Source organism: Macaca fascicularis, chromosome 3 (genome assembly GCF_037993035.2).
Source record: "Macaca fascicularis isolate 582-1 chromosome 3, T2T-MFA8v1.1".
NCBI classification, from domain to species: Eukaryota; Metazoa; Chordata; class Mammalia; order Primates; family Cercopithecidae; genus Macaca; species Macaca fascicularis.
This window is the reverse complement of record NC_088377.1, coordinates 5,570,032-5,587,010: the sequence shown is the minus strand read 5'-3', so window position 1 is coordinate 5,587,010 and position 16,979 is coordinate 5,570,032. Positions and strand designations below refer to the sequence as shown.

General features: G+C 47.6%; 1 protein-coding gene across 6 annotated transcripts in view; it reads left to right on the top strand.

Annotated features, from left to right (window-relative positions):
- Positions 1 to 964: 964 nt before the first annotated feature.
- MX1 (MX dynamin like GTPase 1) overlaps positions 965 to 16,979 on the top strand; it is a 35,409-nt gene continuing 19,394 nt past the window's right edge. The window contains exons 1-9 of one of the 6 annotated variants that reach the window (XM_045389324.3): positions 965 to 1,010; positions 2,064 to 2,172; positions 5,364 to 5,439; positions 6,892 to 7,017; positions 10,666 to 10,858; positions 11,889 to 12,026; positions 14,626 to 14,780; positions 15,768 to 15,906; positions 16,510 to 16,708. In XM_045389324.3, coding sequence (XP_045245259.1) covers positions 6,913 to 7,017; positions 10,666 to 10,858; positions 11,889 to 12,026; positions 14,626 to 14,780; positions 15,768 to 15,906; positions 16,510 to 16,708 — 929 coding nt within the window. In that variant the 5' untranslated portion in view covers positions 965 to 1,010; positions 2,064 to 2,172; positions 5,364 to 5,439; positions 6,892 to 6,912. Of the gene's footprint in view, positions 1,257 to 2,063; positions 2,173 to 5,363; positions 5,440 to 6,872; positions 7,018 to 10,665; positions 10,859 to 11,888; positions 12,027 to 14,625; positions 14,781 to 15,767; positions 15,907 to 16,509; positions 16,709 to 16,979 lie in introns of all 6 variants that reach the window. The other 5 variants (XM_074033981.1, XM_015446623.4, XM_074033980.1 and 2 more) reach the window with 5 other exon arrangements.

Sequence of the window (16,979 nt, the reverse complement as noted above, 5' to 3'; positions counted from 1 at the left end):
GGTCTGCTTGACTCAGCCCTCCCCAACCCCTTTCACTTGTTGCAGTAAAATTCTATCCAAGGAAGACAAAGAGACCTTTGGAGACCAAAAGAGAACTTTTAATTCGGGCACCCCAGCTGACAGCAGGCTCATGCCCCAAATGACTGCCGACCCCAACAAAGAAAGCAGCTTGCTTATTTGTCGTTTGAGACAGGAAAAACAAGGTAGGATACAGGCTTCAGACAAAGACAGTAAATTACTTAACCCGTGACAATTCTGAGGAAATTGGCGATTTAGTTATCCTGACTAGTCATCCTCCAAGCTGGATAAGGCTGGGGTCCCAAGGCAGGTGATAAGCTTTCGAGATAAGCTTGCATCTGCAACTTGTTAGCAGTGCTGGGAGAGGCTGCTTAAAATTTTAGCCTATGTCTTACTTCTAAATAGCTTATACTAAATGTTAACTATTACCTATGTTTATTATTTTAAATTTTATTATTACTATTTTATTTTCCTTCCACACACCCGTTTCCACCCTGGAGAGACCAGATGAGCCAAACTCCAGGGAGGCCTGGAAATGGGAGAGGAGGAAGATGATATGGGTGTGCCTGATGGGGGTGGGTGGGGGTGGGAGTGCTGGACGGAGTTCAGGACAATAGGGGCGCTGCAACCATTGGCACACAATGCCTGGGAATCCCTGCTGGTGCTGGGATCATCCCAGTGAGCCCTGGGCAGGAACTGAAGACCCCCAATTACCAATGCATCTGTTTTCAAAACCGACGAGGGGGAGCGGGGAGGTGAGGGCATGCCTAGGTTCAAGGATACGTGCAGGCTTGGATGACTCCCGGCCATTAGCGAGCCTCTGGAGCACCTGGATCCTCACACGGGCGTGATGAAACGAGCTCCTGATTCAGCAGGCCTGGGTTCCGGCCCGAGAACCTGCGTCTCCCGCGAGTTCCCGGGAGGCACGTGCTGCCAGTGCGGGGCCAGGAGTTAGGTTTCGTTTCTGCGCCCGGAGCAGCCCTCAGCACAGGGTCTGTGAGTTTCGTTTCTTCGCGGGGCGGGGCGGGGCGGGGCGGGGCGCGGGGTGGGGTAAAAGCGGCGGAGCGAGAGGGAAGGCTGTACTCCTGCACTGCGCAGGGACCGGTGAGTGTCGCTTCTGGGGACAGCGCCCAGTAACCGCGCTAGGAGCACGGAAACGGGCATTGGGAGAGCGGCTTTCGTGGCGGAGACCAGCACTCCGGAGCACGGGCACGGCGGGGGCATCTTCTCGGCTGCTAGTAACTAACATAATAATAATAATAGCAAGGGCGCTGATGGGCGGGCTCGGAGCACGCCTGATTCTGATTCCCACCAGGCTGCCCAGGCTCCTGATGACTCATCAGACACACCCCCCCTAACCCGCGGCTTTCTTGCAGGAGAGGTTGAGAAGGGGTGGGGGACGGGGCTCGGGGGAGGTTTCCGAGGGACTCTAGTAAGTGGGAAAGGGCGCCGGGAAAGTTTCAGATCCACTGCTGCGTGGGCCACGAGCCCACCTGAACGCGGACCACCGTTTTCCATCGACCTCTATTTCCTGCGAACGCGCCAAAGCAAACCCAAGTCAGAGTGCGGAGGTCGCTGGGAAGGGAAGGTTCAAGGAGTCCTCGCCTATCCTGTTGAATAAAGGGGGTTCCGATCTGGGCCGAGATGGGGCATGCGCTGGAAGACCGCTGCCCGGTGCTCCCCCGCCGCAACTGCCCCAGTGGATGCGATGCCTGGGGCCTCCCCGGCGCGTGGGGTGGACGCACCCTCGGGGTCCAGCGTAGTTGGCCGGGATCATGGAGTGGGTGCGGTGGACGAAGGGAGGCAGGACAGTCCCGGGGGTGGCAGAAGGAGCCCGGGCACAGCTGAGACCTGCGCCCCTACCCTATCAACACTAACAGCGAGTGACTGCCGAGCTGGGCAATTGGGATGGCCCAAGTTATTTGGTCAAATTTTAAATCACGTTTGTTATTGGGAAGTAGAGTGGAGTGATGCTAATCACGCGTCTACCTCCACCCCCGGTGTCAGTCCCAAAGGGCTCCTAAAATGGCTCCGTCATCTTTCAGCCTTGGACCGCAGTTGCCGCCCAGGAATCCCAGCGTCGCGGTGGACACGCCTCCCACCGCCTCCCTGGCGCCCCTGCCGCCCACCTGCTCACCCAGCTCAGGGGCTTTGGTAGGTAGCAGTGCATTTGGTCTAAAGTGCAAGATGTTCTCTCTTTATTCATAACAAATTTAAATGCTAGTGGGGTTTGGGGGAAAAACGCTTTAAGAAAAGGTGAATGTCAGTCCTGCAAGAGTTAGTTTTAAAACTAGACTGGATTGGCACATGTATACCTATGTAGCAAACTTGCACGTTCTGCACATGTACCCCAGAACTTAAAAGTGTATGAAAGAAAAAACTAGACTGGATTATGTTAGGAAAGTAGTAGACTTGCATCTTAGGTATTTCCTAGAGCGTAGGTAGTAGGTGATGCTTATTGGGGGTTTTGGGAGAGGAAGGGGGCTGAATCCTACCTCCCATCCCTGCTCCTCTATGGGGTCTGAGCTAAGGAAGCTTCCCCACAAGGAGAGAAACCCCCTGGCAACCCTGGATGCCACCTCCACTCTCACTGCAGGAATTCTGTGGCCACACTGCTGGGAGATCGTTTCTGGGTCTGGAGGCTACAGGAAAACTCCCGCGCCCTGAAATCTGGAGTGGAGAAGGCTGCCATCCAGCCACCACCATTCCAAGGGACAGCAGAAATGAAGTGGGCCGTTGGGTTCTTTTTTTTTTTGTAATTTGAGACATGGTCCTACTCTGTTGTCTAGGCTGGAATGCAGTGGTGCCATCTCAGCTCACTGCAACCTCTGCCTCCCAGGTTCAAGCAATTCTGGTGCCTCAGTCTCCTGAGTAGCTGGGTTTACAGGCACACTTCACAACACCTGGCTGATTTGTATGTTTTTAGTAGAGACAATGTTTCACCATGTTGGCCAGGCTGGTTTCAAACTCCTGGCCTCAAGTGATCCACCCGCCTTGGCTTCCCAAAGTACTGGGATTACAGGCATGAGCCACTGCACCCAGTCAGGTTCATTTTAATTGTTAACCAGATTTCCTCCAGCTGTGTGCTAACTGTCACTTTCCCAAAAGGTTTCAGGATGACCCAGTAGGCAATGAGCGATTCTCAAATTTAAGATTTATTGTGAGCAATTCACACACACAATTGAGCAGACATTCACAGTACAATGATTAAAGGGAGTGATTAGGGTAAGGACCCACAGTGGAGGCTCCGGAGGCCAGCTCACTGACAGCCACTCCAGGGAATCAGGAAGTCCCTCTCTAGTGCTGGGTGGTGGAGGGAAATCTGTTCCTCCAGGGGCCTGGTCTTGGGCTGCCCAGCTGCCAAAGTCAGGAAGAAGCTTTCAGAAATCTCACTGCCAAGATTCTGAAAATGCTTCAGACGTTGCCAGTCCCTTGCTGCTTTTGCGATCCTCCGTGGGTGTGCCTGCCACCGGGTCCTTATCCACTGGGGTCTCTGGTGGCGTTGGGCCACAGCAAGTGTTCCCTCATCCCCTTAGTCTACCACACACATGATTACCACTTTGAAGAAAAACCCCTTTACTAAGAGCGAAAATGAGAAACGTGTATGTTTATTGTTTCTAAAGAAAACTACTGTGGGCTTAATGCCACCTAATACGAGTGCCTCCATTTTGAGACATTAGAGTCGCAAGTCATTATTATATGTCATGGGCACAAACTTGACCTGGGCAGGGATGGAAGGAAGCCCCTGCACAGGGGCAGTTGCTCAGGATGTGAGAAGAGCCTGGTGCATAACCCCATCCATGCCCACCTAACACCTCAGGCTCTGACCAGTGGGGCTGTGCAGTGACGAGTGGATGGAGGACTGGAAAAGAGAGAGGTGGGAGGCATGTCCAGGCTCCCTGCAGCCTCCTCTGCAAACACAGGGTGCAGCCGAGACACTTTAGGAGCATTTTGGGATGGAGAGCTAGGAGTCACCACCTCTTGGCTCTTCCAAGGCCAGAGCTGGTTTAGTTTGAAGACTGCAGCTGGATGCCGAGCTCCATGGAGGAGTAAGAAATCAGTTTGAACTCCCGAGACTGCCCTGTCCCTGAAATCGAAACGGATGTTCCGAATGATCAGGGAAAGGTGCAAACGTTTATGGTTTACAGACAAAACCCATAAGGTTTAGCTTTCAGAAAATCTCAATTTATGAAACAAATTAGGGAAGGGAATCTACTCACCAAGTCCTGTTTCAGCTGATTGAGTGGAACCCGTGGTCATGAGGTGCAAGTCCTGGTCTCAACAATGCTCCGTATCTGGCTGCAGAAAGTCCAACTGAGGCAACCATAGCCCAGAAGACTGGCACTCCTGAGAGGCAGATGAAGTGGTGGTCTTTGGTATCGAGCCTGGGATGCCCTGGGTACATGAGGTCTTTCTAAAGGCATGGGAGTTTTAGGGAATAAATTTCCAGATTGTCAGACTCCATAAGTACCGTTTACAATGGATTGCCTTTTGTAACCATTCCACTCCTACCTGACAAAAGAGGTGGGCGGATCACGAGGTCAGGAGATTGAGACCATCCTGGCTAACACTGTGAAATCCCATCTCTACTAAAAAAAAAATACAAAAAATTAGCCAGGTGCAGTGGCGGGCGCCTGTAGTCCCAGCTACTCGGGAGGCTGAGGCAGGAAAATCGCTTGAACCCGGGAGGTGGAGATTGCAGTGAGCCAAGATCGCGCCACTGCACTCCAGCCTGGTAACAAAGCAAGACTCTGTCTCAAAAAAAAAAGGAATACATCCCTTCCTTCCCATCCAAATCAAACAAGGATGCCTGTCCTGGAAGCGTTTAAACCCGGGGAAGGCAGACAGAAAAGGATAGTTTTAAGTATTGGCGTCAGGGACCTGTTCTTTAGCCAAGGCAGCATGAACCCGTGGCAGTGCTTCCCGACCATCCTGACATGGACATTTCTGTGAACTCCAGTGTGACAGGAGAAATGGCGTTGGCTCAGGTGTGCAGCTAGATATGTTACAGAGCAGGGCGACGAGTTTGTTTTAACCTGTCCCTTCAACCCCCATGATATTAACAAAGATCACGTGGCTCTCGGGGAAGGTTCCCGTGAGGAGAAGCAAGGAGAGCATCCTTACATATTATTGATCCAGGCAGCAGATTTGCAGCAACTCTGCTTTATTCATCTGTTAAAATAGTGGAAACATAGGAAAAGGATTCTGGGAAATCAGAATCGGCTTCAGACCTCCTGCACTTGCACGGTTCTCAGCCTTGGGAATGGGAATGGGACTGGGTGGGTGGGTACTCTTGGGTGTTCCGCGGGTTTGGGTCTTACTTGTATACTTTGCTTGATTTCAAGGAGGTGCAGGAGAACAGCTCAGTGATACCATCTAACTTGTTGACGTTACTTTTATTTGAAGGAACGTATATTGGAGGTAAGTTGGTGCATGCTATTTTCTATAACATTTATTTTGAGTCATAGGAGAAAGATTTTCAGTTACTTTTATCCAAGATTATTAGACACTGTAAAATTTTGTATTTAGACACTTGTCCTACAACATTTTAAAAATGAATTTCAAATACATGTGTATTTGTAGTGCAGACAATATAAGGCAGTCAGTTACATGCTTTCAAGAGTAAAATGAATGACATTTCATTTCCCCCACTTGTGGGAGAAAAAGAATGAAAATGTGAAATTGATGATCAAAAGAAAGAGCATAAAAGACTTAGAGCTCACATTTTTTTTAAACTAAAGGTTTGGGTGTCAAATTACCATAACATTTGGATTCCCTTGGCTACACTGGAAACAGTTCTATAACAATTTTATTTTTAAATGTAAAGTTTTTGTTTTTGTTTGTTGTTGTTTTTAAGACAGAGTCTTGCTCTGTCACCCAGGCTGGAATGCAGTGGTGTGATCTCGGCTCACTGCAACCTCCACCTCCCAGGTTCAAGTGATTCTCCTGCCTCAGCCTCCCAAGTAGCTGGGACTACAGGCATGTGCCACTACTTCAGCTAATTTTTATATTTTTAGTAGAGACAGTGTTTCACTCTGTTGGCCAAGCTAGCTTCAAACTCCTGACCTCAGGTGATCCACTCGCCTTGGCCTCCCAGAGTGCTGGGATTACAGGCGTGAGCCACCTCTCCCGGCCTTTAAATGTAAAATTTTAAATTGTATTACAGTTGCATCAGAAATTGTGTCCTTTGTTATCCTATTCAAATTTATACTGAAAACATTTTTGAAATTCGGCCTCAAATTATGACAGGAGATACACAGAAAATCTTTTGGGGAACAGAGCCATATTCTTTATTTTTATTTTTATTTTTTTATTTTAAGACAGCATCTCGCTCTGTCACCCAGGCTGGAGTGCAGGAGCATGATCTCGGCTCACTGCAACCTCTGCCTGCCAGATTCAAGCAATTCTTTGCCTCAGCCTCCTGAGTAGTTGGGATTACAGGTGCCCGCCACCATGCCCAGCTAATTTTTTTTGTATTTTTAGTAGAGACGAGTTTCACCATCTGGTCAGGCTGGTCTTGAACTCCTGACCTCATGATCCACCCACCTCAGCCTCCCAAAGTGCTGAGATTACAGGCGTGAGCCACGGCGCCAGGCCTAGAGGGATATTCTTGAAGCGTCTTGAGCGGGGAGGCAGCGTGTGTCTTCATCTGACCTCGGCTTCTTTGGGTCCCTCTGTTTCTCTTTCTGTGAATAAAGAGCCAGTGAGCACACACCATGTCCCAGGCACTCTTCTAGGCTCTGGGGACATCACCAAGAACAACTAGTCAGAGTCCCCGCCCCCAGGGGCCTTCCCTTCTGGTGGTGGGTTTGGTTCCATGGTTGAATACACTCAGCTGCTTATCTGTTGAATAGGCATCTGCTTTATTTTAAGCTTAACTTAGAAAGAAGGAAGATGGTTCTTTCTGAAGTGGACATTGTAAAAGCTGATCCAGCTGCTGCATCCCAACCTCTATTACTGAATGGAGATGCTGACGTGGCCCAGAAAAGTCCGGGCTCGGTAAGTTGCTCTCTGAAAGTCGCTATCCATGTGACGTGAGCCGTGTCCACTCGAGGCTGCCCTTTTCTACAGAGGTGCTGCTGCTGCCCCAGAGATGCCTGCTCTCTCACCTCTCCTGTGCCAGGATGCAGATCCTGACCCTCTACTTGCCAGCTTACAACCAAGTGTAGACTCATTGCCTTAGCTGACTGTGGATGGAGGTGCTGCTGGGGTTGGGGCCACCGGCTGAGCTGTTGATGGGTTCATGTAGGAATTGGCCCAGGCCCTGGGTTCAAGGAGCACTAGGTTTGTTTCTCCTGCCCACATCATGATTCAGTCTCAAGCTACAAACCGTGGGGCATCATTAGGATATTATCTCTGTAGGGAAGCCACGTGGTGCATTTTTTGCCCAGAATCAAGACATATTTTTGGTGGGAAGCAATCATAGCCCCTGGAATCAGTCCAACCTGAGTTGGTCCTGACGCCGACACTCCCAGCTGTGTGATCGTGGGCAGTTATTCCTCCTGTTATAAGCCTGGTTTTCCATATCTAAAATGAGAATAATAGTCTTTGCTTTATATGGCTGTTGAGAGGAGTAAGTGCAGGGAGTGTCCAGGCACTCAGAGTGCTCAGTTTCCTATTACCATGGATCATTACCATGGATCATTGGTCTGTTTCAGGCTGGCTCTGTTTTCCTAGGCAATGTTAAACAATTTTTCAAACAATATTTTAAAAACATTGAATCATTTAGGAAAAACACAGAGGACCACCACCTTTCCACCGCCCTGATACCACTGTTTACATTTTTCTGCATTTCCCTGCCTCATGCATCTCTTGTCTGGCTGTAAGAGATGTAATTATGTCAGGGTGTGGGGCAGGAGGAACTCTCCCTCACTCATACTCACCTGCTTTAGAAGCAGCTTGGCCTTTTCCAGTCAAGGAGAACACAGTGTGTCTTGTGATCTGACAGTTCCACTTCTGGGGATAGATGGTGGTTCTCAAAGTGTGGCCCGCAGACCAGTCCATCAGCATCACCTGGGAAGTTGATTGAAATGCAAATGACCAGCCCCTCCTCCCACTCTCAGACCTGGTGAATTGGACACTCCGGGGCAGCACCCACCCCTTGTGCTTTACCAGGCTCTCCAGGTGATTCTGCTGCATGCTGGAGTTTGAGAACCGTGTGTAAACTCTTGCACATCCCCCTGGGAGCCACCTGCATAGCAGCACTGTTTATAACAGCAAAACCCGGACTCTGTCCACGTGCCTGTCATGGTGGAATGGATCCTGGGAGTGTGGTATGTTCATGTGGCAGAATTCTATGCAGTAGTAAAAAGGAATGAACTAGATTTTCAGGCATCAAAATGGCTGCATCAAATGAACAATGTTGAACCAAAGAATTGAGTAACATAGGAAATATACAAAATGATTCCACTTATATAAAATTCCCAAACAGGCAACAATAAGCAATATACCATTGTAGGAAAAACGTATAGGTGGCAAAACTAAAGAAAAGCAAGGATGTGATGATTGCAAGCCTCAGGATAGAGGGACCCTCTGGAGGTGAGGGAGTAACAGGAAGGAGGTGACTAGGGAGGTGTGTGCAATGTCCTAAGTACTGGGAGTGTTTGTGTTCTTAACCCAAGTGGTTAGTACATGCGTATTTGCTTTCTTATGTTTGACACACTTTTGTAAATAGATAGTATAAAGAAATGAAAACAAAACAAAAAGTTACAAGGTGTGAACTAAGACCGAGGCTATTGATGGTATTCATGCATTTGGTAAGGCTGTGGTTCTTAGTCGGGGGCCGTTTTGCTCCCTGGAACTTGTGGCCAGGTCTAGAGACATCTCAGTTGTCACAACTCAGGGTGAATAGTGAATAGAGGCCAGATATTTGGCTAAACCTCCTACAATGTGTAGGGCAGCCCCTGCAACAAAGAATCATCTGACCCCAAATATAAAGAGCTTCTTGTCCTGATATAAAGAAGCTATTCTAGTGAAAACTTATGTCCATGTTGAAGCATGCACAAAAATAGTCATTAAAAAGAAAGAGGTAAAAGATGAGATGATTTTCTCATATTTTCTTCCTGAACCCCAATCAGCCCACGTTTGGAAAATTGTGCCCAGCTGCTGGTAGGTGGGCAGGATGAATGTGAAGTCTGCTGCTTTCTCTGTTTTTATGCAAGTACTTCACTGTTTTGATTACTTTAACTTTATAGTAATTATGGAAATTAGGTAATGCTAGTCCTCTGACTTTGTTCTTCTTTTTCAAAGTATTTTGACTAAGAATATTTAGATCATTTATATTTAATGTGACTGATAATATAATTAGGTTTGAGAATATCATCTTGCTGTTTTCTATTTATCCCACCTGTTCCTCATTCCCCCTTTCCTCTTTTTCTGCCTTCTGGATTATTTTTTATGATTCCATCATGTCTCCTTTGTTGTCTTATTAAGTATAACTCTTGCTGTTTATAGCATATATCTTTAATAAGTCAACCTTCAAGTGATAGTCTGTCCCTTCATGTATAGTGTGAGAACCTTGGAATAGTGTACTTCCATCTCTCTGCTCCCAGCCTTCATACTATTTCTATCATGCATCTTACTTTTACATACATCATAAATCCCACAATATTGTTATTTATGTTCAAACATTCAATAAAGATAGCAAAGTAATAGGAAAAAGTCTAGTAGTTACCCCTTCTAGTATAGACTCCTTTGTGTAGATCCAGATTTCCATTCAGTGTCATTTTCCTCCTACCTGAAGAACTTCTTTAACATTTCCTGTAGTGCAGGTCTACTGGTAATAAATTAGTTAAGCTTTTGGATGGCTAAAAAGGTCTTTGTTTTGCCTTCATTTTTAAAAGATATTTTTGCTGGATATAGAGTTCTAGATTGACGGTGTTTTTCAGTACTTTAAAAATACTGCTTAACTGTCTTCTCACTTATTGTTTCTGATAAGATTTACAGCAGATTTCTCATTTGTGTTCTTCTGCTCACACTATATCATTCTCTGGCTGCTCCTGTCATTTTCTCTTTATTACTGGTTTTGAGCAATTTGACCCTCTTAATGGCTTGATGATGTTTATGTTTGCTGTGCTTGATGTTGAGTTTCTGGGATCTTTGGGTTTATGGTTTTCGTTAAGTTTGAGGGAATTGTGTGTATTATTTCTTTGAATTTTTGTGTGTGTGTGTGTCTTCCATTATCTTTTGGGGATTCCAGTAACCTATGTATTAGACTTATTGAAGTTGGCCATCTTTAATGGAGGGTATTGGTTTGTTTTCACACGGCTATAAAGAACTGCCTGAAACTGGGTAATTTATAAAGAAAAGAGGTTTAATTGACTCACAATCCATATGGCTGGGGAGGCTTCAGGAAACTTACAATCATGGAGGAAGGCATCTCTTCACAAGGCGGCAGGAGAATGACTGAAGGAGGAACTTGCCAAACACTTATAAAACCATTATATCTCATGAAAAGTCACTATCATGAGAACAGCCTGGGGAAAACCTCCCCCACAATCCAATTACCTCCCCCTGGTCTCTCCCTTCATATGTAGGGATTATGGGGATTACAATTTGAGATGAGATTTGGATGGGGACACAGAGCCAAACCATATCATGAACATGATCTGCAGGCCATGAAGAATTCTCCATTTTTGCTTCCTCCAGGTGGCTGAGAACAACCTGTGCAGCCAGTACGAGGAGAAGGTGCGCCCCTGCATCGACCTCATCGACTCCCTGCGGGCTCTGGGTGTGGAGCAGGACCTGGCCCTGCCGGCCATCGCCGTCATCGGGGACCAGAGCTCGGGCAAGAGCTCTGTGTTGGAGGCACTGTCAGGAGTTGCCCTTCCCAGAGGCAGTGGTAAGAACTTACATTCTATATTAGTCTGCTCAGGTTGCTATAACAAAATACCACAGATGGGGGGTGGCTTACACAACAAAAGCTTATTTTCTCACAGTTTTGGAGACTGGAAGTCCAACATCATGGTTTAGTTTCTCCTGAGGCCTTTCTCCATGGCTTGCAGATGGCCACCTCCTCACCGCTCCCCCACGCGACCTTCCTTCTGCACACAAGCATCTCTGCTGTCTCTTCCTCTTCGTAAGGGCATCAGTCATATTGGATTGGGGCCCACCCTAATGACCTCATTTAACCTTAATTACCGCTTTAAAGGCCTTATTTTCAAATACATTCCCATTAGGGGTTAGGGCTTCAACATAGGAATTTGGAGGGAACACCATTTCATAACACTATCTCATTGCACATTTTTTTTCACGTAAGTAATATGTAATCTACAGTTTGAGGAGATCTGAATAAATGCATTTGAGTCCCCCAGTTCAGAACTAGATCTGTGAGGGCTCAAAGAGTTCAGGCCTGGGATGGGTCTTGCAATATAGGTCAGGCATGGTAAGTAGAATATGGAAGGAGTTTACAGTAGGAGGACAGTGTTAAGGTGGCCTGGTGGCAGCAGGATACTTTCCTAATGGGGGTAGCGTGTGTATGTTGGGAAGATAATGGAAGATGTTCGGATGAGTTTGGGGGGTTTCCCCGTGTGGTCTGCCACCTGAGCTGATGGCAGAACACTGGGATGAGGCAGGAAGCCAAGAGTGGTGGCTTTCAAGCGTTAGTGAGCAAAAACTCACCTGGGTTACGTATTCAGAATGCATGTTCTTGAGGTCACCCAGACACAGTGCGATGTCCCCACATATCAGAGGGTAAGACCAGAAAGTTTCCAGTTTTAATGTTCCCACATATCAGAGGGTAAGACCAGAAAGTTTCCAGTTTTAAATGTCTCCCCAGATGAGCGTATAAAAGTTTGAGAACCATGGGCCTAAGGCACTATGTAGGTCTTTTAAGAGCAAAGTGGAGCACTGATGTGGGTGTGGCCTTCTAGGGATCGTGACTAGATGCCCGCTGGTGCTGAAACTGAAGAAACTTGTGAACGAAGATGAGTGGAGAGGCAAGGTCAGTTACCAGGACTACGAGATTGAGATTTTGGATGCTTCAGAGGTAGAAAAGGAAATTAATAAAGGTGAGTACCCCCTGTTTGGATGCCTGGTCAAGCCTTCTGACATGCCTGGGGTCAGTTTGTAACTGTTCCTACTCCCACCTCCCTGGGCCTGTGCTGTTTCCTTAGGACCCCTTTCTCCTGCACATCAGGCCCCAGTTCCTTCTACTTCTTTTACCTCATTATGACCAGCATGCTTGGATATCAGCATCTGATAGCAATAATTTATTTCTGGCCGGGCACAGTGGCTTGTGCTTGTAATCCCAGCTCTTTGGGAGGCTGACGCAGGGGATTGCTTGAGCCCAGGAGTTCGAGACCAGCCAGGGCAACATAGTGAGACCCTGTCTCTTAAAAAAAAATTAAAATAGCTGGGCATGGTGGCATGCACCCGTGGTCCCAGCTATTCTCAGGAAGCTGAGCTGGGAGAGTTGCTTGAGCCTGGGAAGTCAAGGCTGCAGTGAGCTGTGACCTTGCCACAGCACTCTAGCCTGGCAACAGAGTGAGACCCTGTCTCAAAAACACATCTATTGCTTATTATGTGAGTATCTAGAATAATGTGAATTTTGAAATGTAAAACTTGTCCCCAAATATGGACGATCTGTCCCTTAATCAAAGGCTTCCCTACTTAGATCTGGCAGAAGAGGAGCCAGAGGTGAGGGTGAGGGAGCTCCTCCTACTCTTCCTTTGTACAAAGAGCTCCACATTGTGGACTGGATCATCACTGAACCCCTCTCAGAACCAGCACCCTTTTCCTAAGAAAGGAGGGGAGTGCCTGGGCTCAGAACCAGCACCCTTTTCCTAAGAAAGGTGGGGAGTGTCTGGGTTTGCATAATCCTAACTTAGGCTAACTCATGGCAGGCCTCCATAAATGCAAACCACAAGGATCAATTTGAAGTTGTCTGCAAGGGGAAACGACACCAGCAGTGTAGATAGGGCAGAGTAGCTGACAAAGTGCAGCCACTGTGAGATGCACGGATAACATCTTCCTCTTGACCTTTCTGTTTTTCTAGCATGTCACAAGATTAAGTTTCATTCACACTGGGAAGGTACTGAAGTGACATGAACTGATGCCCAGCAGTAGGAAGGGACAAGTTTAGCATTTGTAAAGATGGAGCATTAATCACATTTGTTGACTGTTTATAGAAAGATAAATAATGTTGTTGACAAACCATGATTTTGGATTAGTTGGGATCAGGTTGGTTGCCTGCAGCAGAACACTCAAAATAACTGTGTGCGTTAGTCAGCCCTGGCTGTGGAACAAACCCATCTTAAAACTAATGGCTTAACCACTTTGATTTCTCATGACTTGATGGACCAGCCAGGCAGTTCTTCTCTGGGCTAGCTGGGCTGGGGCTGGTGGTCCAGGATGGCCCTTGGCTGGAGTGACCAGGCCTTCTGTCTGTGTGGTCTCTCCCCTCCAGAAGGCTAAGCTGGACTTCTTAATTTGGGTGGAGGGGTTCCTAGCAGCAAAAGAGGGCAAGACCCAGCATCTAACACCTTTCAGTCTCTCTTGGCGTCGCACTGTGTAACATCCCCTTAGCCAGAGAAAGTCAAGTGGCCAAGCCCAATTTCAAGGGACAGATTCTCTCTCTCCATGGAAGTGACAGAGGCACCCTGTAAAGTAGCGTGCATACAGGGATGGAAGGGAATGTGGATGCCATTGTGCCAGCAAGTTGCTAACACAGTGGTCTAAACAATGTAGAAGCTTTCTGTCCCTCTCATATAAGTCTGAAGGGGGACAGACCAGAGCTGACTGGGGATTCTAGTGTCAGGAACCAAGACTTATTCTGATCCCGTTTCTTCATTGGGTGTGGCCTCTGTTTCCAAGGCCCCCCCCACGGCTGTGACTTAGTCAGCAAGTCCACTTTGAAGCCAGCTGGACCATGGCAAGGGGCATATCTCCGCCTTCATAAGCACACTCTCTGGAAGTTGCACATAACATTTTCACATGGCCCACTGGCCAGAACCCGGTCTCATGACCACATGGCAGGTACATGGATATTGGGGGAACAATTAGTGGACCATAACCACTGTTATTTCCTAAGTTCTAAATTGATATCAAACATCCCAAAAAGACATTCTAGATGTAGAAAAGAGTAAAGTGGTGTTAGCCAACAATTTGATGAAACAAATTCCTATCCTGAAATTCATTAAGGAGGAAGGAGCAAAATAAAATCTTATTGGGATGTTAACAACCAGTGCTTATCTTAGCTAAAATGAGCACATTTCCCCATATGATTTTTCCAGTTTATATTTTAGGAATTTCCATACATTTTTGTTTTTATTTTGCTTGGTTGCTGATTTGCTACTGACACCAATGAGAAGGATTTAGGAATGCTACCAGGAAGAACTTCTTGCCTCAGCCCGGCTTTGGACTGGTCTAAGTGGGTGTCCCTCATGGTGATGTTCTCACAAGGTCTCTCTACACACAGTGCTGGCCAACAGCAGGGAAAATACTGAGTTATCCTTTGAGATCTCTTTCGTCCCCATCACAGAAAATTGAACCTGCTCCAAATATGCTTTTATCCATGACTCACAGAGAGAAGATGCTTTCGGAGTATTCACTGTCATGAGATCCTTTCATCCTAAGCTCTGGGTTTGATTTTCCCTGCTTCTTCTCTAGCCCAGAATACCATCGCCGGGGAAGGAATGGGAATCAGTCATGAGCTAATTACCCTGGAGATCAGCTCCCGAGATGTCCCAGATCTGACTCTAATAGACCTTCCTGGGATAACCAGAGTGGCTGTGGGCAATCAACCTCCTGACATTGGGTATAAGGTCAGACTTCAGACCCACTCTGACCTTGGTGTTGGTGTGGGGATGGGGGGTGTGTGGGAGGGGTGGGAGGAGAAAGGGGGTACTGTATTAGAGTAACCATGAGTCCAGAGCTGAGTTAGTATTTGGAGGTGTGAGTGGGGAATTTAGAGAGCCCATTGGTCAGTCTCTTCTGTCAAGTTGAATGGAAGCTTCTTTGGAGAAAGTGAGGCCAATGGGCCCAGTTGGAAACATCTATGTATTTGTTTTGTTTTATGCAATGCCATATCTAAAGTGCTGTGTATTAGGAAGGGGTCTTATGTGGGAAGAGAGCATTAAAAAGAAGTATAATGGGCCACACACAGTGGCTCACTTCTATAATCCCAGCACTTTGGGAGGCTGAGGCAGGAGGATTCCTTGAGCCCAAGAGTTTGACAGAAACCCGAACAACATAGTGAAGACCCCCTTCTCTATAAAAGAAAGAATTAGCCAGGTATAGTGGCGTGCACCTGTCAACTACTGGGAGGATTGCTGGAATCAGGGAGGCTGCAATGAGCCATGATTGTGCCACTGCACTCCAGCCTGGGCAACAGAGCAAGAACTTGTCTCAAAACAAAAACAAAACAAGCAAGAAACAGGTATAATGATATTTTAGTAGTGGTGAATCTTCCTTTACAGATTAAAGATTTAGGGGTGAAGTGGGGTTTTTTGGCCACCATTTTTCATTGTGACCATCAGATCTAAGGTCTTGGGGGTTAATTACCTGAAACCTCGTGGTTTTCCCTGAGCCTACAGCTCTGTTTCTGCCGCAGATAATTTATTTTCTCATAATTCCAGCTTCGTAGGTACCTCCAGGGTTGCGTTTGTGGGTTCATTTCTCCAAAGTTACTTCTTTTGGGGGAAATACCCCTGGGACTCTCAGGGACTGAAGTAAGTACAAGGTCAGGACCTGTCTCACCTTTCACTTGCCTTTGCCATACTCAGGAGTCACCTCCTCTCATTTCCTTACAGATCAAGACACTCATCAGGAAGTACATCCAGAGGCAGGAGACGATCAACCTGGTGGTGGTCCCCAGTAACGTGGACATCGCCACCACAGAGGCGCTGAGCATGGCCCAGGAGGTGGACCCCGAGGGAGACAGGACCATCGGTGAGAATGGGGAAGCCCATCCGTGCTCGGTGAGAATGGGGGAGCCCGCCTGTGCTCAGTGGTCTGCCAGTGGGCAAGTGTCCCTCCAGTCTCCATGGGCTTTGCTCAGTGGGGACCTGCCTCCACTAAGACCTGCTAAGGGGGCAGGTTTGGTGCCCACCAAGGCCAAGCGAAATGAGCTGCTGTTGACTTTCACTGGCTAGGTTACCTTGTAACCCTTATCTACTTGCTCAGAAAGGCACAGTGGGCTCGGAAGCAGGGCAAACTCAGGAAGCACATGGTATTCATTAAGAATGTGTTTGAGATGGGATGTCCATAACTCAAGGGACAAACAAAATGTGGCGTGTTCTACAGTGGACCCGGGTGAAGGAGCTTGGGGAGAGCCACACACTGTTCCGGGAGGCATTCCTGCCTTCACGCGGCTTGCCACGGAGTTCTTTTCTGGAGCGGGGCTCCACTGGCCCCATGGTTCTGCAGGGCCCATGGCCTGCCCTCAAGCAAGGATGGGAGGAAACCCTGGGAGACTGGGGGCATGAGCGGTTGTTCATTCACCTCTGCCTCGTGACTGGGCACGTTCTCTCCCCAAATACATCTGGCTCGCAGGAATCTTGACGAAGCCTGATCTGGTGGACAAAGGAACTGAAGACAAGGTTGTGGATGTGGTGCGGAACCTCGTGTTCCACCTGAAGAAGGGCTACATGATCGTCAAGTGCCGCGGCCAGCAGGAGATCCAGGACCAGCTGAGCCTGTCCGAAGCCCTGCAGAGAGAGAAGATCTTCTTTGAGGACCACCCACATTTCAGGTGCGCTCGCCTGGGTTTCATCACAGATCAGTCCAAGCCCAGGATGTCAGGCCTTCCTGGGGAAAGTGGCAGCCGTCCCACAGATGTGTGGAGTGTGTGTGTGACTATGCCTGTTCCCCAACAAGGACTATGGAATTCAGCTAGAAGAATAGAAAGGGGATTACAAAATACTGCCCCCCCCCAAAAAAAAAACTAAAAACCAATCAAAATCAAAATAGGGAGAGAACAATGTACAATAATTTAAATAGTATGGTGCTAGAACCATATTTTA